This window comes from Panulirus ornatus, chromosome 6 (assembly GCF_036320965.1).
Source record: "Panulirus ornatus isolate Po-2019 chromosome 6, ASM3632096v1, whole genome shotgun sequence".
Lineage (NCBI taxonomy): Eukaryota > Metazoa > Arthropoda > Malacostraca > Decapoda > Palinuridae > Panulirus > Panulirus ornatus.
In genome coordinates this window covers 54398521-54422523 of record NC_092229.1, presented here as the reverse complement: position 1 = coordinate 54422523, position 24003 = coordinate 54398521, and the positions used below count along the sequence as shown (strand labels likewise).

Below are 24003 nucleotides of genomic sequence, written 5' to 3'. Positions count from 1 at the left end.
CTGAACTTGCGTGAGGACGGATATGGACGTCACTACGCTCTCGGGGTGTAACCGCCAGTCCCATGACTGCTCCAGTCCTTAGTGAGTTTCACAAGTGATCTTCAGCCAACCTGCCGACAACACTCACCCCTGAAACTCAACGGAAAAAAAACTTGCAGGTGAGTTTCAGATGGCTGTTATTAATTCCATATTCGATTATTACCGACCTGGGGAGTTTGTATCAACCAATCACATGTATGGTACAAGACTGACCGGATGTTGGAGTGGTGGTCATGGATGAGGGTCATGGGGTATGTAGACGTGACCCATCTGAAAGTTACGTCAAACCAAACGTGATCTGATGATGGCTTAACGGGATTCTGATATGACTTGTAAGATGTGACGTTGACCACAGATGACCCGATTAAAGACTGTTCACCTAAACTGCCATATTTACCAAGAAATAAAGTGCTTCTTTCTAGCGTCCATCATAAAAATTTATCAACGTGATATGAAAATTAAGGACAACATGTAAGGTGGCGGATACGTCGTTCAATACCGATTGTTGTCAAGTATAGGCTACTGCTGCGCGAAGGCTTGTGATAATATACATCGCTACTCTTCCACACAGACCACAAGAGACAATCATGAACACCCTGGACCCAGGCAGTAAAGGACTATCTAATGGTCTACGATTTGCCCTTTCATACAATCTGGTACGCAACGTTGGCTTGGTTGAGTGTGGTGGCATAGAACGTATAGTAAAGTTCCGTACCATCATTAGAACATCCAGCTGGAGATTAATGAACTATGTTTACAGTACTAGCTGGAGATTAATGAACTATGTTTACAGTACTAGCTGGAGATTGATGAACTATGTTTACAGTACTAGCTGGAGATTAATGAGCTATGTTTACAGTACTAGCTGGAGATTGATGAACTATGTTTACAGTACTAGCTGGAGATTGATGAACTATGTTTACAGTATTAGCTGGAGATCAGTGTTCACAGTATCAGGTGAATTTCCATAATGAGGGTAAATGCGTTGCGTTGGTGATGTAGTGCAGGTCACGATGTTGTCTCCATGAATCACATAAGTGGCAGTTATGATGATAAGTCGTGGCGCTGATGTCATTAACCAACACTTTATTGGTCTGAGGTCATTATTTTCTGATTTCATAATTCGCAGTTCCACAGAGCTGACAGGTATAACTTGGAGCCGTACTATGCAGCTCCCAGTACATGCAATACATCTGAACTAGTAAAGCTTTGGTTATGGCTCACACAGTGTATACACATACAACTATGTAACGCTACTGTGACATCTTGCAACACTGATGGCAAATATGCTCGACTAACTTTACTGTGTTGTGTGACCAGATGATGAGCTTTGATGGTTTCTTCTGTGGGGGAAAGTTACGAGTCAGACTCGTTGTTGATTATCTGTATTTCGTGACCGACGTTGGTCGAGTGTTTGGTCTTGATCACCAATGTTGCGGGAAGGAAGAATGTCATGTGAGGAAGGTAAGTCTCACCCATCCACAGTCTCAGTCTCACTAGAGTGACTGCCATTACTGAGGTACCTGGGATGTCCCCCGAGGCAGCCACTGTGCCTTCAGAGTCGCTCCAGCGAAGGTTCATCATCAGCCGAATACTTCCTCAGGTCTAAAGAAAACGTGAAGTGACGATGTTAATTGTGGCTAACCAATGCAAACCAGAGCCAAAGCTGTTGCTATGTGTGTTCACAAGTTTGTGTGGCAGATTATATCAATGTTTATTGCTTAAAAGAATCGATTTTTTTAATTTTGTTTTTATCTTTTATCTATTTTGTTTTACATTTTTGGCAATATAAAGTGTAAGGATATCTGACCTCCTGCAGGATGGTTTTGCCGGTGCTGGCTGCCCTCGCTGGGGTGTTCAAAGTCAACTATTCGCGCACTCTTGTCGACAGTCGAGTCTTCCGCCTGCACTACCAGTGGACCACCTCCTTCTGCTTCATCTGCTCCGCCCTCGTCACCGCCTCTGACTACGTAGGCGATGCCATCCAATGTTTGCAGGACTACGAAGAAGCTCCCAAACCTATCACAACGTATTGCTGGATCTCCTCCACCTACACCATCAACTCCACTGGGCGTACGTCTGGTATTCTCATTATTGGGATAACAAGAAATACCTCTTGATATGACACGTGTATGATATCCTAACGTACACTGGATGTTTATATATCCTATATAAATGTTTCCTTCCAGCCGTATCCGGGTTAGGGCTGTACAGACCCAAGATCCACGAACAACATTTCCATTCCTACTACCAGTGGGTGCCAGCTGTCCTCTTCCTCCAGGTCAGCATTACATTGATGTTGTTGTTGTTGTTGTTTGTTGTGTCGTCTGTGTAATGCAACGTTAGAACTGTAATAATACTCAGACATGGGCCACATGTATAGTAAGAGTGTATGTGGTCTTAGCATTATCTTCACCACATGAAGAAGGTGTTAAAGATTTTTTGGTTGGTGGATGTAACTTACGTTGACGACCTTAATGACCCCGGCAGTTGACAGGCCTAAAGCTCAAACAACCGACCAACCATAATGCCCAGCCACTTCCAGGAAGAGGTTCCAGCTTTGTGCCTACGATTCATAAAGGATCAGGTAATGTGAACTTGTCCATTATAGGAGAAGAGGAAAGATGGACTCCTCATGTAGCAAGAAGTTCCTGGATGACTTCATTCCATGATGATGATGATGATGATGGTGATGATGATGATGATGGTAATGATGATGATGGTGATGATGATGGTGAAGATGATGATGATGGTGATGATGATGATGATGATGATGATGATGATGGTGATGATGATGATGATGGTAATGATGATGATGGTGATGATGATGGTGAAGATGATGATGATGGTGATGATGATGATGATGATGATGATGATGATGATGATGATGATGATGATGAAGCCTCGTGACTCACCACTTGTGATATAACCACTGGCAGCCTCGCCGCAGCTGCATAACACCTCTCTGTTTAAAATCTTGGTGTTACCGGACTCTGCCTTCTTGACGTTAGGCCGCAAGTGAACAATCATTTGGCGAGGGTGTGACGTCGTCAGTTGATGAGACTCAGTTGTCTCGTCTAAGAACTCGCTTCAGAGGAATCCATCTTGAGTCGCGGCCTAGTTGCCTGAGAAGGTCGTCCTGTGGTTATATAACAGAAGTAAGCAGAGGTGTCTTCAGCATCTGAAGAGCAAGTCATGCATTCATGCAGCAGTGAGAGCTTGCATGACGTTACAATTATGCTGACCACTTTAAAAAGATGTTCAAAACTTCTCGAATCTTATTTATAACTGAACATTGCTGGCCTGAAGTGAAGTTTATCATATTTTATTTTTTTATCTAAGCTGAGACGGCATGGGCAACTAAATACCCTACAAAGCTTTCTGATAGCAATATATATATATATATATATATATATATATATATATATATATATATATATATATATATATATATATATATATAACTTAACATAAGCTAGGTATCTATTTCATCGACCAACCCCCTCGGTAATGCTGAACAGCAGGGTTGACTGTGGACCGACTGCTGCAAGCGGGATTTGAACACATGCGCTTGATCCCGAGCGGCCCATAAGTGCGTCCCTGTTAGCCAAGGAGGTAGCATAGACTCTTGATATTCATGTATGTTAAATGTGTCATTTGTAAGAGAAATGTTGATCCAATCTCTGATCATATGGTGCACGTCCAGCTGGTCCGAGAGGGTTGTCAATGTCTAACGTGTTGGTTGACTTATCTCGTGATCTTTGTCAGGGTTGCCTCTTCTACCTGCCTCACTTCATATGGAAGTTCGGCGAAAAGAAGCAAGTGGACAAACTGCTGCAGGACCTGAACAAAGGAATCTTTGACAACGATGCCAAGAAGAAGATCGAAAATATTGTTCAGTAAGTTCTTGGCAATCCTCCACGCTCGACTCTAAATGAAATCTGAAAAAAAAGTATCTTTAAAAGTTTCTTATATTTAGATGTAATATCAAGAAGTTTACTAACATAGGTCCATGTGTAGAGGTGTCACGTGCTGCAGGATTACATGTATCAGACGTAAGTGATTCTCATTTTTGGATGAGTTGCTCTTATAACGATGTGGTTAACCAACCTGAGAGTTATGGTGCGTCCTCCAGGCAGCTCAGCTTTCATGATATCAAGCTCAATAATGCATTTAAGAACAACCATAACATGTACGTTGCCCACTGAGTCACTTTGATTATGTTTGAAACTTTTACTTTGGCTACCTTGAAATGAGTAATCTTTTAGCTTCAGGTTACCAACCTTCAACTTGGTAAAGCCAAACAGCAGAGGACCTGATGGTCTGTGATGAGGGTATCAGCTGAAAGACAGCTTTACTATTTTTCATTCCTAATTCAGACTGAGTCAAGATCATATAGAAATTTATCTTTTTCTTTGTTGTTATCATGGCTTACCCTCTACCCCCCCAGGTACCTAAAGGACACGCGAGGCCTCAACATCCAGTACGCTCTTGGCTACTTCCTGTGTGAGAGTCTCAACCTGATCAACGTGTTGGGACAAATGTTTCTGATGAATGCCTTTCTCGGTGGCCTCTTCATGACCTACGGTATTAAGGTGAGTCGCTACATGACCAGTAGAGTCTGGCAGCTCTGTCATGTTGCTAATACAGGCAATAGGTCCTTAACACGTCGTCAGCTCCATGAACACGACGTTACGATCCCTGGGCTTGATAGCCTAGCATGTAACCTGACCTGTAAGGGTTATCATACAGCCGTAAAAGCAACATTAAGATCTGTGGCAGAGTCTAACAGGCAAGTGGAACACATTCTCAGGTGCTAAAACAAGGTGGCTCGCCTCATACTATTTGTTCAATCTTTCATCCAAAATGACAGCAAAATCTGACGTAGTTACAAAGCTGATCACACAACTGTATTAGTTAACTCGCTGCATGAATGTGTTCCTTTGGTGAGTAAGTCATCAGAACAATTTATAAACTTGAAATTACGCGTACACTGAATACGAACCAAACTGCCATAATGACCCTGACGATTGATAGGCGTTTGTACCAAAAGCAAAATAAGTAAAAATGATAACTTGAAAAGTATTTGTTCTGTTATGGCGTTCAATATATCAACTAAAATCATTTCAGATCGACAACACTATGATCAGTGTTAAGCATACCAGGTGTCGCAAAATGAGTGATGTTTTCTTTTTCAGCTGATAAAACTGCGAAGGTTATCCAAATAATGAAGCTGTGAGTGGTGTGTTCACCTTCCAGGTGAGGAAGCTAAGTGTCTGGCGTGTTTTCCAGGTGTTTAAGTTTCTGGCATCGAACGACGCTACGCGGAATGACGCCTTGATGGAGACCTTTCCCAGGGTGACCCAGTGCAACTTCCACATGTTCGGGTCGGGCGGTGAGATCCAGAAGAAGAACGTGCTGTGTGTCCTTCCGCAGAACATCATCAACGAGAAGATCTACCTAGTGATGTGGCTGTGGTTCATCATCCTTACCGTGGCAACCATCCTCCAGGTCAGACGAAAAGAGAACCTGAGATTTAGCCATCACGCGAGGATGGGGCGTAGCGCTCCCATTTCGCCGTGTGGTAGAGCTAAGAGATAGATAGATAGAGAGAGAGAGAGAGAGAGAGAGAGAGAGAGAGAGAGAGAGAGAGAGAGAGAGAGAGAGAGAGAGAGAGAGAGAGAGAGAGAGAGAGAGAGAGAGAGAGAGAGAGGAGGGGGGGGATACTAGGAGGATAAGAGACTATTGAAAAACATTTGCTAAAATCAATAAAGAAAAGAATCTGTTACGGAAAAACCATTCATGGATCATCAGAGAACCAATTATCAAGCATGTTCCTCTCCTCTCCTCAGCTGTTGTGGCTCCTGGTAGTGTTCTACAGCCCTTCTCTCCGGATCCACCGCCTCCAACACCACACGAAAACTACTCTCATCCCTGCCATTGAAGGAGCTGTCCGCCGTATGCAGCTGGGCGACTACTGTCTGCTTGAGAGCATCGGCTGTAACCTTAACCACCTCAGATTTCGGGAGCTGCTGCAGGGCGTTGCAAAACTGGACAGGGGGGTTCACGCCCCCACAGCTCCTCAACTTGTGGGGACTTACAGGCCCTTGTACCGCCTGAGTGAGTCAGACAACACCCTCCCACGCAAGAGGTTCCCGCAAGTCGCTGACACGAGTTTCTAGCAACGTCAGGCAGACGTTGCGGTTGGCTGAAACCTAGCACTTAAAACTGGAGGATCATTTTAATTATGTCACTTTATGGGGCTAGATTTTGACCGAATTAGGTTAGGTTAGATTTGGTCAGGTTAGGTTAGTTTCGGTTAGCTTAGGTTAGGTTAGCTTAGGTGGCTGAATTAGGGACATATTCCGTGAGGTGTTTGATCCAGCTTAGGTGATCACATTTGCATGTTGTAATGTACGTACGGTAGTTATGTTAGATTACCTTCAAGTATATGAAAAGTGGCTTCCAACAATGGTGTATAATAGACCGCCTTGTTTCGTAATGGTGAAACAAGAAATTTTTTTACTGTATGGATCCATCACTCACTCACCAGGTCCAAGCGGTTGCTCATAGAGCCATGAACACACTTCTTAACTGTTGACTGAAGAGAAAGACTTTGTCACTTACAGAACATGGCAGGAATTTTCCTTAAGGGATGTTCTTGGGTGTGTGGTACCAAAAGAAGGTTAGCAAGTTAGAGGTAACATAGGAGAGCGCTAGAGCCTAAAGGTCAACCAACGTGCTACATTGTCAGCCAATCAACTGAATGTTTGCTGCAGAGATCATTCCATCGTCTCTCTCTCTCTCTCTCTCTCTCTCTCTCTCTCTCTCTCTCTCTCTCTCTCTCTCTCTCTCTCTACACACATATGTAACTATATGCAACATGAACTGATTTATAATGTATGGATGTATAGTCTAATTTTATATAAAGTATATAACCATCATAAAACTGTTTGAAATGCTGACCTAATTTCATTTTGGAATGTACCATCTTGTGCAAACTTTCCAGACAAAAGTGTAACATTTTGTGATCATTCACGAAAATCTCGAAGAAAATGTTTTGGCCAGACTAAAGTGATCAGGAAAAGATGATATTTAGTATGGCTATCGTTTTCTTTATTAGACACAAACCTAACCTCAGACAGTTATCTTAATGGGTAAGTCAGAGACATTATCGAAATCATAAACAAGATGAAAGAAAATACGATCAAAGTAAAACAAGCAATAATGTGAAAATATCAAATATATATATATATATATATATATATATATATATATATATATATATATATATATATATATATATATATATATATATATATATATATATATATATGAACAGGGTATGAATTTAGGGCAGCCTGAAATAGAAAATAAATTCCCAAAATATGGTCATGATTTTCAAAGGGGAACTAAAGCGTGAAAATATAGATTTCCCTTATATCATCTTTTAGTTGTTTCGTCAGACTGTGTTCATGGCGTCTGGTCTGGGAGGGTGTGCACACGGTCAAAGTTTAAGTTTAATCAGATCCTGCCAGCGATTATCACGCAAGATACGATAAGATCTCGGATTAACCAACACCCTCGACAACACAGGAAGTTAGCACTCACTAATCTGCTTTATGACCTCTTGTTATATATATATATATATATATATATATATATATATATATATATATATATATATATATATATATATATATATATATATATATATATATATATATATATATATATATATATATATATATATATATATATATATATATATATAGGCGCTAACCTTCGGGATATATCATTCAGACTCTTTGTTCTTCGTGTTTAGCCTGATGTCATATACTTCTCAGGTAATGACACATACACAGTTTCTAGATGCACTTTCGTTGTCGTACTGGCAAAAAAAGAAATCTTTCTCCTAAACCTAAGAGGCTTATGAAAAGTTTATAGGGGCTGGAGGGAGCGGGGGGGCTGGAAATCCTCCCCTCTTAATCTTTTTTTTTTTTTTTTTTCCAAAAGAAGGAACAGAGAAGGGGGCCAGGTGAGGATATTCCCTCTAAGGCCCAGTCCTCTGTTCTTAACGCTACCTCGCTAATGCTGGAAATGGCGAATAGTATGAAGAAGATATATATATATATATATATATATATATATATATATATATATATATATATATATATATATATATATATATATATATATATATATATATATATATATATATATATATATATATATATATATATATATATATATTCGCTAACAAAACTCTTTGGTGAACGAAATAATTCTACTGTGAAATTGAAACATTTACCCGAAAAATTTCAGAAATATATTAAAAGATCTTCCAAGCAAAGAACCAGCTGACTAGTAGCCAACAGACACGTAACGGATGTCATCTTTTGATCACATGGAAATAGAACATCCCATTGTTGTTTTTGCCTTCTTCCTTCAGTATAGTTTCTAAACCTCATGATACAATGCCTCAGATTATCTCTCTAACATTTCTTGTTTCTTCTTCTCGACAGAAGATGAAAAAGGTGAACCATTCTTTTCCTGGCAGTTGTCGACAGGGAAGGTGTCTGCGGAAATGGCAACCTGAGCGACAAGGTGACTAACGAACTCACTGAAGACGCTGATCTCCATATTCTTGGCCAGGCTGATCAGCAGGAACCAGTCGCTCACACTCGCCCGCTTCATGAATGTTGACACCTCCTTCCTGTGTCCCTCTCTCACGTGCAGCTGATGTAAGGAAGGAAGGAAGAAGAGAAACGTGAAGTGAACAACATGCACAGATATACACACACACACACAAAAAAAAAAAAGGTATTTTCGCCGTGAATGGTTAGTGTTCGGTCTTCACGACCTCTTGATAGGCATTTAGTGCAGGAAGGGTCGTATGTGTGATCTCTTTACCAACACAAAGCATTATGGAACAAATAAGAGAGAAAGAGTCAGTCCTGCTGTTTATGGACGACCACAATACACCACAAACCCGTAATTCAAGATCGTCAAATTATTACCAAACTTCGTTTGCAAAACTCAAAAATTTACAATTGTAAAAAAGAAAAGAAAAAACTGAATATCTTCGTGATTCAAGAAAATTCTTCATAATGCTACGTCAAGAACAGTTATGTTTCGCTTAAAATTCTGGAAAACAACGTGAGAGTCGCCTCTTACCTTCAGGAGGAACTGCCTGTAGAAGGGAAGGACGATGGTAAGGACGCGCAGCACCAGCCACACCGACGTTGCACACGTCAGCAGAATAAGCCACACCCACAGGAAGAGATAGATCTGGCCACCGGGAAAAACAAACATATAGTCATGTTAACTTATCATCAATTTAGATGATAATGATGATAATGAATAGGTAAAAACCAGCTTCATGTGATGATCTCCCATGGAAAATATGTCAAGCTTCTGAACTTCTTTGCTAGAAAATATATTACGTGTTGAGATGTTCATCGAGATTATACATAACGCTCGCTCAGGACGCGCAAGTCAAGTGAAGATGGTAAATGAAACTAGAAAAGCTTTCTCAATACAAACAAGTATCGACCATTAATCAGTAGCACAGTGATAAAGTACATAAGTTTTACTATAAATATGTACGACATTAGTTATATGTATGTGAGGTTTCTGGTTTAAGTATCTATTTAGAAATTAACAGTCCATGAATCATCTAGAATCACACGCGTCATCAAACTAACTCATCACAAACATAAGAACAACCTGCTGACCTTCTCATTGATGATGTTGGTCGCGATGAGGCACATGACGTCACGCACCTGGATGGTGCCTGAGGAACCGAAGCTCCTGAAGGTACATTTGGTCATCCTGGGGAAGACGTAAGACATCGGATCCGTGCGGTTCTCGGGGTCCAACCCGGCCACCTCAAACACCTGCTCACAAACATACGTTAGACTCCCTTCCAGCTCCCAGCCACCTTGGACGCTTGTTAGCAAACTAAGCTTAAGCTGTGATTCACTTTGCAGACACCCGGAACACCTGCTCACAAACATTAGCTGCTGAGCTCTGACGCAGATAACTTATCTAAAACCTTGAGGATAAAGTGTGTGTCAACTGATGTGGCACCTGACACAGGTTGTGACACCTGACACAGGTTGTGACACCTGACACAGGTTGTGACACCTGACACGGTAGACACTAAACAGAAATAATTCTGAATTTTCCTCCACACACCTGAATCACATCGTTATAACAAGATAATATAAACGTCCACATTATGAGCATTATACAACGGAGCAAGTCATTAAGTCGCATAAAATAACTGAAGGACAAGGTTGTGTTAGTGTTGTTAAGAACTCTGGTGATTTGTCTTGTGTAAGATGTAACAACCAACATTGTACCCAAGACGAAGCTTCTGGAGGACTTACGTCGGCGCCGTATGTGAGGAACTGACCACCGAGGAACCAGTCGGTGAAGAAGACAGTAGCCACCACGACGCCCAGGTTGAGGAACTCACACAAGAAGAACTTGTAAGCCCAGCTTCTGTGTTCACTTCCTTGGTGGATGACATACGTTGAGAGGGTTTGGAACCTGAGAGAAAATTAGTGACAACTGAAACGTCTACAATTGTTCCCTTAAATGCATTTACAAGATTTTTTGTTCATGAATAATGAGGTCAGAACACAAGCTACGTACTATAGCAGTTTTATCACTTCGGTTAAATGAACATCTTACATCTCTTCACGTCGCACGTAGTTCCTAAGGTCGGAGCCGAGGTACTTGCGTATGGAGAGGTCCTGGATGACCTCCTTGAAGAGGCCGCCTTCCCACACCTTCCACAGCCAGTGAGGCACGTAGAACATCAAGCCCTGACCACAGGAGAACATCACTAAAGTCAAGGATCAAGATCTAAGCTACGTGGGTACACAGCTGGTCACAAGAAAACATTAGTGATGACAGTATCGTCTTCCTTCCTATTGGTTCTCACTTGCAATACGCACCAGTAACTTCCCCTCACTACACGGAGCCTCCCGCGCCCTCGCAAGGATCATCATACCCGAGGCAGGTGTCTCATCTTAGCCAAGGTTCTAGTTATCTTTGTTGCTCCCAAGTGAATGATGAAGGTTTTGAGAGGAGTAAAAAAGGTCTACCATACGTATACTTCATGTCTCTTTCTGGCTCAAGCTCTAAGCCATCTCAGTCACATTCTTTACACCTGAACAACACTCGCACGGAACGCTGGGATTGTGAACAACTGTCACAACATCAAGGGCATCATGGCCATCCAGTGGGAGGGTCTCACATAATTCCCTCATCCCTAGAAAAATATGATCCATCATATTTTCGTCTGTTGAGCAGTTTGTGAATTTACACTCACCTTAGAATGTCAAACCAAAAATATATCAAGCTACTTAAAAGAAGACAATAAAAGATTGATTAACGATTTATTAAGAAAGAATTCTACGAGTTTACTTGGACAGTAAAAACTCATCTGAAAGTGATCATATTAACCCTGTTGTGTACTTATAACATTAAAAGGACGTCAAATGAAACATATTCCATGTCTCAGTACCACACTGGCCTGGGACCATTGATAAGGATACTGACCAACTTGTTTACATAGAGTTTACCTGGACGAAGAGGACGAAGGGAACCCACTGATAGTAGGTATGGTATGTGGTGGGTTCGTGGCCTTGTTGTGGCCCCACGCCGGGATGGGGAACGTCTACCCCAACCTGTAGCCCATGAAGCCGGTCCACTGTGAACGTGCCCATGATGAAGCAGTAGTTGTTGACCACGTCGTTGAACGAGGCCGAGCCAACCCCGGTCATACAGTCGATTTTCTTACCTTCGAATTATAGTTTCGAAGAAAACAGTTAATAAATCCGCTTGTGACTGTAAGTGAATATGTATCATATGTGTATTGTTTTGTTTCGTTTTGGTAACAAGCAGTTCAACGGTCAAAAACCCAAATCTTTTCCATACAGACTAAACATACTTCATCCAATACTTGTCACGTTTGTAGGAGGTAAAGTTCTTCACGTGTCCCCACATTTGTAAAGGGATGCATCCGTTATTTTCTGCATGATCTAATGATATATCATCACACGCAACTGTCTATCCAAACTGAACAGTATGAGAACTTAGCGATGATATTGTGGAGGCTGGTGAACAACATGAACACCATGTAGATGATGATGAATGTGTAGTGGTAATGTAGATGATGGATGTGTAGTAGTAATGCAGATGATGAATGTGTAGTGGTAATGTAGATGATGAATGTTTAGTGGTAATGTAGATGATGGATGTGTAGTGGTAATGTAGATGGAAGTTGATTTGCGATAGAGCTTTCAAAACCATTGTGAAGGCAGCTCAGGCATTCCATGATGCTACAGGGACTGACTAGCTAACCCCCTCATCCTGTGTAGGCTGGACAGGCAGGCAGGCAGGTAGGTCGAGGTTAGCGAGGCAGACGTGATATATCACATTATCAGATTTAACAGATCTTGAGGGTTTCGCCAAATCTGACGGTCGTTGCTTGTCTCAATTTCTTCATAACGACTTGACTACGCTTTGAGATCCTAACCCAGAGTAAGGACGTCTTAGGAAGGAATTCGAATCACTGGTAATATCTAATAGTTATAGATAAGTGTTATGATTATTTTGTATTCATGGTGTTCAGTACAGAGATTCTATTATATCCAAAATAATAACTGCCGACCTGGGCCATGTGCCATTAATGACACTCCGGGAACACACACTGGACCAGCTCCAGTATGGAGACAGTAAGACCCAAGTGACATTAACATGAGGATGTGCCAAGTTGTGGTACACCCGAGTGGCACACCCACCACACTTTCCATACGAGACCTCACAAGTGTTGTATGATAACGCGATATGGAGAGACTAATAACTGTTGAACACTTTCAGATCTTATCAGTTGAATAAATTCAGTCATGCTGACAAATAATCACTGATAGCTGTCACTCTGGGGATGTTGATGACAGTAATAAAGATGGTAAAGCAGAGTTGACGATAGTTGAGGAATTGTACAAAACGTAAACACCTGCCGACTGAACAAGTCATGGTAAACATGTGTGGTTGAGAACGTTGTATCTCGTGTTGTGGAGTGCAATATAATGCATGACACAGGTTAAGGTCAATGGGTTGGGTAATTTGCAGACACTTTGGAACTCAAAAACATACCGTGGGTATCTGGTTGTTGAATCAATCAGTTGTTATGGGGTGGGTTATATAGTTGAGTTATAGCGTTATGGTGATGTGCTGTTCCACTGTCCTAGTTGTATATCGGATCTTGGGAATGAATATTTGGGTTTTAAGCATGTCAACTGACACGGTGATTTAAGCGGTCACCATCCAGTTATAACCACCAATCAAAAATCTTGAACATCTTTAAGTGTTTAAGATCATTCTAAGACCACACGCTCTCACACAATATACGGTATTGGGGAGTCGAATATGGTGAACACAGACACAATTTTCAGATTATATGGTTGAACAGCGACATTGTCAAATACACTCGTTTGAGTGAGCGGCACAATGCAGCTATTGTAGTAGATTTGATCTCATTGTGAATTGATACATTTGGTAGGCATCACAATACATCACTGCACATTGAGCGATGTTTGGTTACTGGTTCCTCACCAACAACATGGTTGTGAGTATACAGGAGGGGTGAACCCTGTCGTTGTGCTTACAAATGTTGATGAACAAAGATTGGATGAAAATATTCCATGCTTCTGTTTAAAGATTGTTGAGTTCCTCAGCCATCATATTATTATCACGTTAAAGGATTGTCTCAGGATACATTACCAAAGAAAATGACTGAATTCTCTTGTTATGTATTTAGTAACCGGAGTAGAGTTGATATATCCATCTTGTAAACGTGGTACAATGAACATGAGGAGACACGGCCCAAGCAAGTGTAATCTGTAAGTCTGAGATAACAAACTAATCGTCTCCATTGTTTAAGATAAGAGAGTTTGATTACATCTTTACTGTGATTTTCTTGCTCCGTGGCCAATTAGTAGATAAAGCACAACCCTGAGTCTTGAGGAAATGGTAGTGGTGTTGCCTACTGCCACGGCAGATATGGTATTGGTAGATCTTTATATAACTACAATAGGAAAATCAGATTCAGTAGCCGACGAAATATTAAACTACATTTCCACCAGAACTACTCGGCCTCCGCACTAGCATCAGGTAGTGACTATCACAAGGTTTCATGAGCGTCTCTTGTAGGATTTGAACGCAGTCGATCGCCGTGTGGCCATCAAGAAGGAAATTGTTACACAAATATAGCGAACCAGAGTTTTTCAGGTAAATCTGTAGATTCACCAGCCATGAACGAGTAGATGGTAGACTTACCTACTATGTTGTAGAGTGTAGCGAGCAACGCGGACAACATGTATATAACGTATGTGTATCGATAGTGAAGACGGAAGACAAGGTTCTCCACTGCAGGCTTCACCTGCACCTTCACTCTAACTTTCCGAAGCGGTCCGAAAACCATCGCTATTTCTTTCTTCTGACGCTTAAATCACAAACAAGTTAGACGGGTCTATATATTTCGTTCTCCAGCCAAATTGATTATGATGACACCTAGATTTCATTCCACAATCATGGAAAAGTTCAGAATTTGCTTGAAGGAATCTCTTGAACGAAACCTGTGATACAGGAGGATCCTGAATATATGGGAGAGAGTCCAAGCTGCCGCGCTCTCTGTGAAACCAGCAAGACTACAGCTGAACGACCGACCACTCTCATACCCTAGCAAGCGTAATATCTAATCATATCTTGATCTGGACTATAATGTTATACAACATGAGCATCATTCAAAAAAAGATAACTACTCTCGCTCTGGTATCTACAGCCATAAAAGAGACGGTAACAAGACCAAAATCATTGAATTTCTTCTCCAAGATAAAGATATACAATGTCAAAGTAATTCCAATTTTCTTAGACCGGTCACTTAACACTACCAAGACTACAGAGATTACAAAACTAGAATTGATTAGATCAGTCTACCTTTACAATATTATGAACACAAACGATATATAAAACTGAGCTGGTTAATACGTAACATATTTACATTTTGTGAACAAAAAACCAAAAGACACAGAATAACAAAGAAACAGTTGGAAATAAGTTTGTCATCGTGATATCACTAAGGCATTGCAATGAAATCTTCATTTTGCATCGACACATATTTTTCTGTTACCAGTATAATGTCAAAGACAGTCAGGTATGTGTCCAGTTCATCCAGTGAATCTCTCAAAGCATCACTATGGTATGTTGATGAGCATGTTAGCTCTGACGACACTTATAATAACAGTGATATCATGAAGTGGTACTGGAGTCCGTCCATATATACAGTACATGATAACTGTAATCAACTGATTACAATTGAAAATTACAGTAGAAGACCTCGGTTGATCTACTCAGCCATACACTGCTATCATCACCCACACAGGGCGGGGCGTGTGCGTTGTGTCTGACGGTAGAGGATGGATGTGAGAGAACAAGGCAGTTCTTTGGTCTTTTCCTGGCTCTACCTCCCCAACGCGGGATACGGTGCACAACGTCTCTTCGTTGTATATCAACTGACCGTTACATTTCTCTCTTGTCTCCACTGGTGATGTGATTATTACACGAAAGTACACTTGGGAACTTACTGTATTTCATTTTCCCCGTGGACTCATAGGAATACATATATATATATATATATATATATATATATATATATATATATATATATATATATATATATATATATATATATTTATACTATTCGCCATTTTCCGCGTTAGCGAGGTAGCGTTAAGAACAGAGGACTGAGCCTTTGCGGGAATATCCTCACTTGGCCCCCTTCTCTGTCCCTTATTTTGGAAAATCAAAAAACTGCAGGAGAGGATTTCCAGCCCCCCGCTCCCTCCCTTTTTAGTCGCCTTCTACGACCCGCAGGGACTACGTGGGAAGTATATAAAAACGATCCTCATATGTTTCTCTCCCTTCCGTAGCAGGGAAGCTCAGGAACCCTACATCAAGTTCCTCATCTTCCAAATGCTCATTCCTCGGGCCAGCATCCCAGCAGTGGTCGTGTTGTTAGTTCTAAATGTTAATCTCTCCTCCCCACTCTCGCCATTTTCTCATTTTGTCTGACTCAGAGATAACAAATGTATGGACAATGTGTCCTGGCTTAACTTGACTATCACCAGCCACACAATCTAATCCCACATACAGTACCTGAGTAAGCTACTGGAATCCATCTTCTTAGTTCATGTCAACTGCTGACATTATTATCTTCTTAATTAAATTGTTATCGGGTTTACTTCAAGTGCTTGGCAGGCATATCTTTTGTCCTTATCTTTACTATGGGCGTTGCTTGCTTGGTTCATAATTGTCACAATAGTCTGGAATCTCACCGCCTCGCTCCTCCTGTCTATCTTTGTGTCTCCTGTGTGTAACTGTCCACTGTGCAACTTGCAGTTCACTCACTCAAGCCCAGACCCTGTACATGTTATGTACTCTTTAGCACTACCGCACACACCATGTGTAGGACTGCACAAAACTCAAAAATTCAAATAATACTCCTTCCATTAAAGTTCTTTCTCTCTGCCTACGTGCAAGCCGTTTCTTGTGGCAAAATATCGTATATAGTGCGATAGTCTCTCTCTCTCTCTCTCTCTCTCTCTCTCTCTCTCTCTCTCTCTCTCTCTCTCTCTCTCTCTCTCTCTCTCTCTCTCTTAAAGGCAGACTTCCGAAATTCAGGTTACGCCCCATTGGTCAAAGTTCCTCTTTCGTTCCCACTTATTGTACCATAAACATCATTCTTGTCTCTAATCTTATCACTGGCCGATAAAGTGATGATTACAGGAACCTACCATATTGTACACACACAACCATACATTCGAAGCATCACACAAACCGATGGACAATATTGGTATTGTTTGAGATTCGCCAGCTCCACACCTGGCTCGGGCCCTTGTAACATGATAGCCGGTTTTCTAGGTGTCTGGGTCTTATATTCATCGTTCTGGTGTCATTGTTAACGACACATCATTGCTATTTAGTTGGTTGTTTGGGTTTTAAGCATAACAACTGTAAAGGCCATTACAGCCGTCAACGTCAAGAGACATCAGCCAACCGGGAAAAAATTGACCATCTTCAGTAGTTCAGTATAATCCTAACACGACATACACAGCCATGATGTATGTGAACCTTGAACGTGATGTACTTGTTTCTTTTCAGTGCTCACTATTTGCCTCATCCACAAACTCAAGTCCTTATTACTCCATTGTTTTATGGCTTAAACCTCAGCCACTATACGAGTGCTATGACTTAGTCGTGAAAACCTGGCGTTCTCTAGCCACTCTCGACCTTATGATTTCAGATAATTTGTTTGATATGACATCCAAAATTTCATTTCATTGTTTAGCATCGGACACATTTCCCCGGATTTGTGTGTGTGTGTGTGTGTGTGTGTGTGTGTGTGTGTGTGTGTGTGTGTGTGTGTGTGTAAGTAAAACCACAAGAAAACGGAAAATACAATGTGTCGAGCACTTTCGTATAATTATATCTTCAGTGGCAGGATGAGGCACCGTACGTCATAGACCATACTGTACATTATTAGGATGAGAAGTTATCAAAATGATTTCCTATTCTAATTCCACTGCCATTATAACAATTTTCCAAGCTGTTGAGTATGTAGATGTGGCGAGGAATCAAAGACATGTAAAAATGTGGTTTATTCACCAGAAATAACGAATGAACATCAACATTTTTGTGTATGAATACATAAAATACAGACACACACACACACACACACACACACCGTTTCTGACGTATACAGTGGTCAGCCATAGTACTGACACTATGGTCTCCAGTAACTATTTCTTCAGTTTACTCGCACTTATATCGTCGTTGTTTTCGTCGATGTATCACTAGTTCGGACCAGCGTCCTACCTGATGCGTCCCTCAGTTCACACGAACGAGGTTCATTTTTCTCTCACTAATAATAACAGAACTTCATCTGTTGTGAGATCTTGTCTTAATATTAGTAGGCGTAAAAACTCGCACATTAAACCCACGGTGACAATATCCAAAGTTCTGTATCAGAAGGATTTCTATGGCTAACATCTATTCTGCAGCTGACTCATGTTTCATGGAAGTTTCGAAACACCAGAACAACGTTCTAGCTGGTTATAAATGGAACAGAAGCACTTGAAACAGAACATCCTCTCCTCGGGCTTCATTGTAAAACGACTAAGTGCCTTTGTTGCTCTCACTATCAAAGTTCAGCTTCCCTCCCGCCATAATCTGTAACTGCTGCGAAATTTCTTACGCTTCCTGGACTCAGCTGTCCCGAACCTCCTCGAACCATCTCACTGACACTGATAGAATTCATAGCATTTCCCTCATCGCAGAGTCTGTAGATCCTCGCATTTTTCCATCAGGATATTATTATTATTATTATTATTATTATTATTATTATTATAATTATTATTATTATTATTATTATTATTATCATTATTGTTATTATTATTATTATTATTACTATTATTATTGTTATTATGATTATCACTCCTCACACATAGTATGAGAAACTCTGGTTTTATTTTTCGCTTTTTCTGTATATTTTGTTTCCGTTTGAACCACTACGGCTTCATGTCTCTCCCCCGAGGTGACCTCCTGGGCCCGGCCTGGTAGGCTGATCAACCAGATCAGTGGCGAGGTCGCTCGCCGACGCTTCATCACGGTTTGAGGTTCTGCTTCTCCTGGTCGGCGACGGGCAGCGTATCTGTGGAGTGCACCAGTTCTCCTGCGAAGTAGTGGATGAACTCGCTGAAGACGTTTGCCTCCATGTTCTTTCCGAGGCTGAAGAGAAGGAACCAGTCGCTCAGTGAAGCCCTCCTCATGACGGACTCAACGTCCTTCCTCATCTCTTGGTTCACCATAACCTGCACACGGGAGAGACAGACACAAGGCTTAGGTAAGACCTACGCAGCCAGGCTGGGACGGAGTTAGAAGTTTGTGTTCACGTGTGGATGTGGCAACTGTAGATTCGTTGTATGGAGTGCTATAAAGAGGTGTCTTTACGGGTAAAGATGAGTGATGTTTGAAGGTATAGTCGTATCGACATACGTGTATAGATGTGTCTTGGATCTTGAAGGTTAAACAAAGGAAGTTGAATGTCTTAGACATGGAATGCCTGAGGATAGTGTGTGGGGTGAGGGTAGTTGATCGTGTAAGGAATGACGGTTTCAGAACGAGGTATGGTGGTAAGAGCAACCTGGTTAACGTAGTTGACCTGGTCAATAATGGCCATATATGACGAGGATGAAACGTATGAAGGGAAAATGAGACATATGGTAAGGGTGAAACATATAGTGAGAATGAGACATTTGGAGAGAAGACGTATGTTGAGGATGAGACATATGGAGATAATGAGCCATATGACGAGGATGAGTGCAATGAATTAGAAGATAAACGTGTCACCAGTGGAAGGAACAAGGTGAAGGTGGAGGTCTATTTGGTCGTGGAAGGATGGCTTTAGGGTATCGGGACCTCAACGTTTAGGAAGGTGAGAGACAAGCATGGGACATAATGAGTTAGATCGAAGGGGTAAATAGGGATGACGTGGTGTCATTGGCTTCGCCGGAGGCAACAGTTCAGTTTAATGATCGCTATTATTGTTCCAAAGTTATCTGTATAGTCCAGCTTTGGTCAATAGACCGGTTCATGTAGCGATCTTTTCTGAAAAGGGAATAGATATTCTCCAAAGGTGTTGTCATGATACTGCGCAACAAATAAAGCACTTTCACTATGGAGTGAAAGGCGCTGTCTGTCTGTCTGTCGAGAAAGTAAGACCTACATATATAATGGTCTAATCTGGATGATTAATCCTTTGGGCACCAGAGTACTACCCTTGAACACGACCCTTCAGCATGGCCAGCATCATCCTAATGGTGATACAGTCATATTCAGGGTAGTAGAGTCTCGTCAAGTGATCACAACAGCGGAGGACCATAACACCACCTTTAGGAACAACGCTTGCTGGGTCCAGCAGGGGAGGATGACAGACTCACCCTCAGACACAGGCGCCTCAGGAAGGGCAGGAAGATGGTCAGGAGTCGGTAGATCAGGAAGACGGAGGTCAGGGTCGTCAGGAGCACCAACCAGACCCACAGGAATATGTATATCTGGTCAGGAAAACAACTATAATGAACGTCATCATAATGATGATAATAATCATTATGATATTAACTATGATTACAATGATAATAATACACCAGCAAACACAAGGAAACACAATGTACTATCTAATGATGAGGTGGAGAAAATTGGGTAGGTTTGGCGGTGAAGGTCGGAGTACTGGTAGTGTTGGTAGTAGTAATCGTAGTAGTGGTAGTGGTAGTAGTGGTGGTAGTAGTGATAGTGGTGGTGGTGGTAGTAGTAGTAGTAGTGGCAGCGGTGTTATCAGAAGTAGTGGCAGTGTGAGAGAGGGGCGGCGGGGGTCAGTGGTGCTGTGCTGACCTTCTCATTGATGATGTTGGTCGCGATGAGGCACATGACGTCACGCACCTGGATGGTGCCTGAGGAACCGAAGCTCCTGAAGGTACATTTGGTCATCCTGGGGAAGACGTAAGACATCGGATCCGTGCGGTTCTCGGGGTCCAACCCGGCCACCTCAAACACCTGCTCACAAACATACGTTAGACTCCCTTCCAGCTCCCAGCCACCTTGGACGCTTGTTAGCAAACTAAGCTTAAGCTGTGATTCACTTTGCAGACACCCGGAACACCTGCTCACAAACATTAGCTGCTGAGCTCTGACGCAGATAACTTATCTAAAACCTTGAGGATAAAGTGTCTGTGTCAACTGATGTGACACCTGACACAGGTTGTGACACCTGACACAGGTTGTGGCATCCGACACAGGTTGTGAAACCTGACACAGGTTGTGACACCTGACACAGGTTGTGACACCTGACAAGGTAGACACTAAACAGAAATAATTCTGAATTTTCCTCCACACACCTGAATCACATCGTTATAACAAGATAATATAAACGTCTACATTATGAGCATTATACAACGGAGCAAGTCATTTAAGTCGCATAAAATAACTGAAGGACAAGGTTGTGTTAGTGTTGTTAAGAACTTTGGTGATTTGTCTTGTGTAAGATGTAACAACCAACATTGTACCCAAGACGAAGCTTCTGGAGGACTTACGTCGGCGCCGTATGTGAGGAACTGACCACCGAGGAACCAGTCGGTGAAGAAGACAGTAGCCACCACGACGCCCAGGTTGAGGAACTCACACAAGAAGAACTTGTAAGCCCAGCTTCTGTGACCATTCATGTGGTGACTGACGTATTTAGACAAGGTATCGAGCCTATCAAGAAAAAAAATCATGCTTGTTGGCTGATGGTTTTAATGGTTGTCTTTTCTCTAGTTGATCACCGAATCAGGATTGCTCACTGTATGTTCTAAATGATCACTAAACTGTTCTTACTCTTTAGTCATGTTAACGTTGTTTAGAATCTTCATACAGTTGACAAGATCCCTCAAGCAAACTTCAGGTGTAACAAATGTGGCAAGGAAAGATGCTACCAGCTGATGGTCCCACACACAGCCTACGTAAACCCGACTTACTTTTTTTCTCGGTCGAAATAAATCTTGAGGTCGTTACCGAGATAATCACGTATGGAGAGGTCCTGGATGACCTCCTTGAAGAGGCCGCCTTCCCACACCTTCCACAGCCAGTGAGGCACGTAGAACATCAAGCCCTGACCACAGGAGAGACCACTGGGGTTATTTATCATTATTTTTTCATGTTGAAGGCTCCAGTCACGGACAGATGTCCACATCAAGGCTGAGCATTAATTACAATATAGATATGATTATGAAAAGAAAAAAAGAGACAAAAGAAAGTTTTTACGAATTTTGGAGGATGTGAAAAACCCTGTCTTTTAGATTGTGCGGCAGGTCATAGTTACTGGGAAAGACATGAGAAGGTAGGGAGTTTCAAAGCTTTCGACGTGTAGGAAAAGAAAGTTATCAAAAAGGCCCACCGTTGAGTTGCCAACTGTCACACAGGAATCATTTGACGCAGCAGCTTGCCGAGAATTGCGTGTGGTGGGGGCACACAAGGAGCCAGGTCTTGCGAGTAAAAATGAAATTAACACCTATAGAAGAGGGAAAGTGAACCAACATTGTGGCGTCAAGTTCTGAAGTCAGCCTAGGAGAGTCCATAAGTCAGACCCCTTTTGACTTATGCGACAACATTGGGTTAGATATCATGCAATAACTTCCACTACCACATTAACCCTATTTATCTTGAGGAAAGCCTACAGAGAGCCCCCTCTCTGACGACAACATAAAGTTTACCTGGACGAAGAGGACGAAGGGAACCCACTGATAGTAGGTATGGTATGTGGTGGGTTCGTGGCCTTGTTGTGGCCCCACGCCGGGATGGGGAACGTCTACCCCAACCTGTAGCCCATGAAGCCGGTCCACTGTGAACGTGCCCATGATGAAGCAGTAGTTGTTGACCACGTCGTTGAACGAGTCGGAATCAATTCCGGTCATACAGTCGATTCTGTTACCTGGAAATGAGAAAGACCAGTGGATGAAGCACACAAGACCAGGAGAACGAGTTAATTATTCTACACTTCTACATCATTTAAAATGTGATAAAAAATACAAATTGGTTGAGCTGTACCAACATATTGATAAATCCCTGAGGTATTCAAGTTGGGTAGAACTTCGACTTGAATTAATATCACACAACACAACGCAATATTTCACAATTTCCTCTCAGTCTCTTCCATTCATCCAACACACTTATACTGGTCCTACGGTAGATCTTGCGTTTACATTCCTGCCCACCTATAGTCACGACCACGATCCCATCATGTACACAAATTTCTGAGTTCTGCGGAAACGTCTCACCAACTCTTTAAGTTCGATGTGCATCTCTTATTCAAATAATCACAACACCGTTAAAGTTGATTTTGTAGACCCCGAGTGACAGAGTATTTATATAGACGAAAGAAACCGTATAGAACACATTTATTATGATGCTACTCAAGAAAAGACAAAGTTACTTGCTAACCAGCCCTGATCTAGACGAGGTTCCGAATTATTTTGAAGTGGCTCGTACGAGGGGCTGAGTCCTGCACAACACAAGCAACACCTGACACGTCAATAGAGGACAATGATATTTACCTATAGCATCGTAGAGCGTGGCCAGCAATGTGGACACCATGTATACCGTGTAAGTGTAGCGGTAGTGTAAGCGGAAGACGATGTTGTCCACCACGGGCTTCAAGTCAACCTTCACTTTTACCGACGACAAAGCTCCGAGAATCGCCATGGTGACTGAGGCTCCCGGCCTCCGGCGGGGGTCAGGAGCAGCTGTGGACGACTCAGGCTACCTCCCCCTCGGGTAGCTGACGGCGTGAAGAGAACGCGCTTCCCTTCGACGATAAAATCCTTCGGGGAGGTTCCAAGTGAACTTGCTACTGTTTAGAAGAGGTTTGGTGCGAGGCTGAAGTACATCCCCTTCACAGACAAGACTCAGACTAACTGTGACACTTGCCGAATAGTGCGTAATATCTCTCTATCTAATCTTACCTTCCCTTATCATGTTTCACATCACCACTGATGCTCACACAATATTAAATTCTAAGACAGATCTCACCAGGGACTGATGACACCAGTGGATATGGCCTGTCAACGAAATATGGCTGATATTGTTATTAATCACGTGTATGACAATAGTCTGGTAATACATCTGACAACGTCTGCCACTATTCCACTTAATGATTAGGGACTTCAGACATTTCCTCGTATCCTGGCAGAGCAAGGTGCCGTCATCAGCCGTTTCCGTTATGTCATATCTTTTCATATCTAAGATGGTCATCGAAGCTTCATGCTTCGGGAAGAGACTAACTGTACAGAATGTGTTGGT

General features: G+C 42.0%; 3 protein-coding genes across 4 annotated transcripts; 1 reads left to right on the top strand and 2 right to left on the bottom strand.

Annotated features, from left to right (window-relative positions):
* The first annotated feature begins 18 nt into the window (after positions 1-18).
* Positions 19-6988, top strand: LOC139749243 (innexin inx3-like). Its single transcript, XM_071662970.1, has 7 exons — positions 19-158; positions 1859-2112; positions 2229-2320; positions 3808-3938; positions 4490-4634; positions 5332-5550; positions 5892-6988. The coding sequence occupies exons 2-7, from the start codon at positions 1860-1862 to the stop codon at positions 6219-6221; spliced, it is 1170 nt and encodes a 389-aa protein (XP_071519071.1). The 5' UTR covers positions 19-158; position 1859; the 3' UTR covers positions 6222-6988.
* Positions 6989-7745: 757 nt separating this feature from the next.
* Positions 7746-14775, bottom strand: LOC139749242 (innexin inx2-like). 2 transcript variants are annotated; one of them, XM_071662968.1, is made up of 7 exons: positions 14395-14775; positions 11637-11854; positions 10741-10874; positions 10434-10596; positions 9777-9938; positions 9217-9330; positions 7746-8778 (listed from the first exon to the last, which is right to left on the bottom strand). In XM_071662968.1, exons 1-7 carry the CDS (start codon positions 14537-14539, stop codon positions 8527-8529), a joined length of 1188 nt encoding a protein of 395 aa, XP_071519069.1. In that variant the 5' UTR covers positions 14540-14775; the 3' UTR covers positions 7746-8526. The 2 variants fall into 2 exon arrangements, with proteins under 2 accessions (XP_071519069.1, XP_071519070.1); XM_071662969.1 differs by lacking the exon at positions 14395-14775 and adding an exon at positions 13840-13857.
* Positions 14776-17761: 2986 nt separating this feature from the next.
* Positions 17762-23626, bottom strand: LOC139749244 (innexin inx2-like). Its single transcript, XM_071662971.1, has 7 exons — positions 23259-23626; positions 22419-22636; positions 21684-21817; positions 21261-21423; positions 20563-20724; positions 20115-20228; positions 17762-18986 (listed from the first exon to the last, which is right to left on the bottom strand). Exons 1-7 carry the CDS (start codon positions 23404-23406, stop codon positions 18780-18782), a joined length of 1146 nt encoding a protein of 381 aa, XP_071519072.1. The 5' UTR covers positions 23407-23626; the 3' UTR covers positions 17762-18779.
* Positions 23627-24003: the final 377 nt, after the last annotated feature.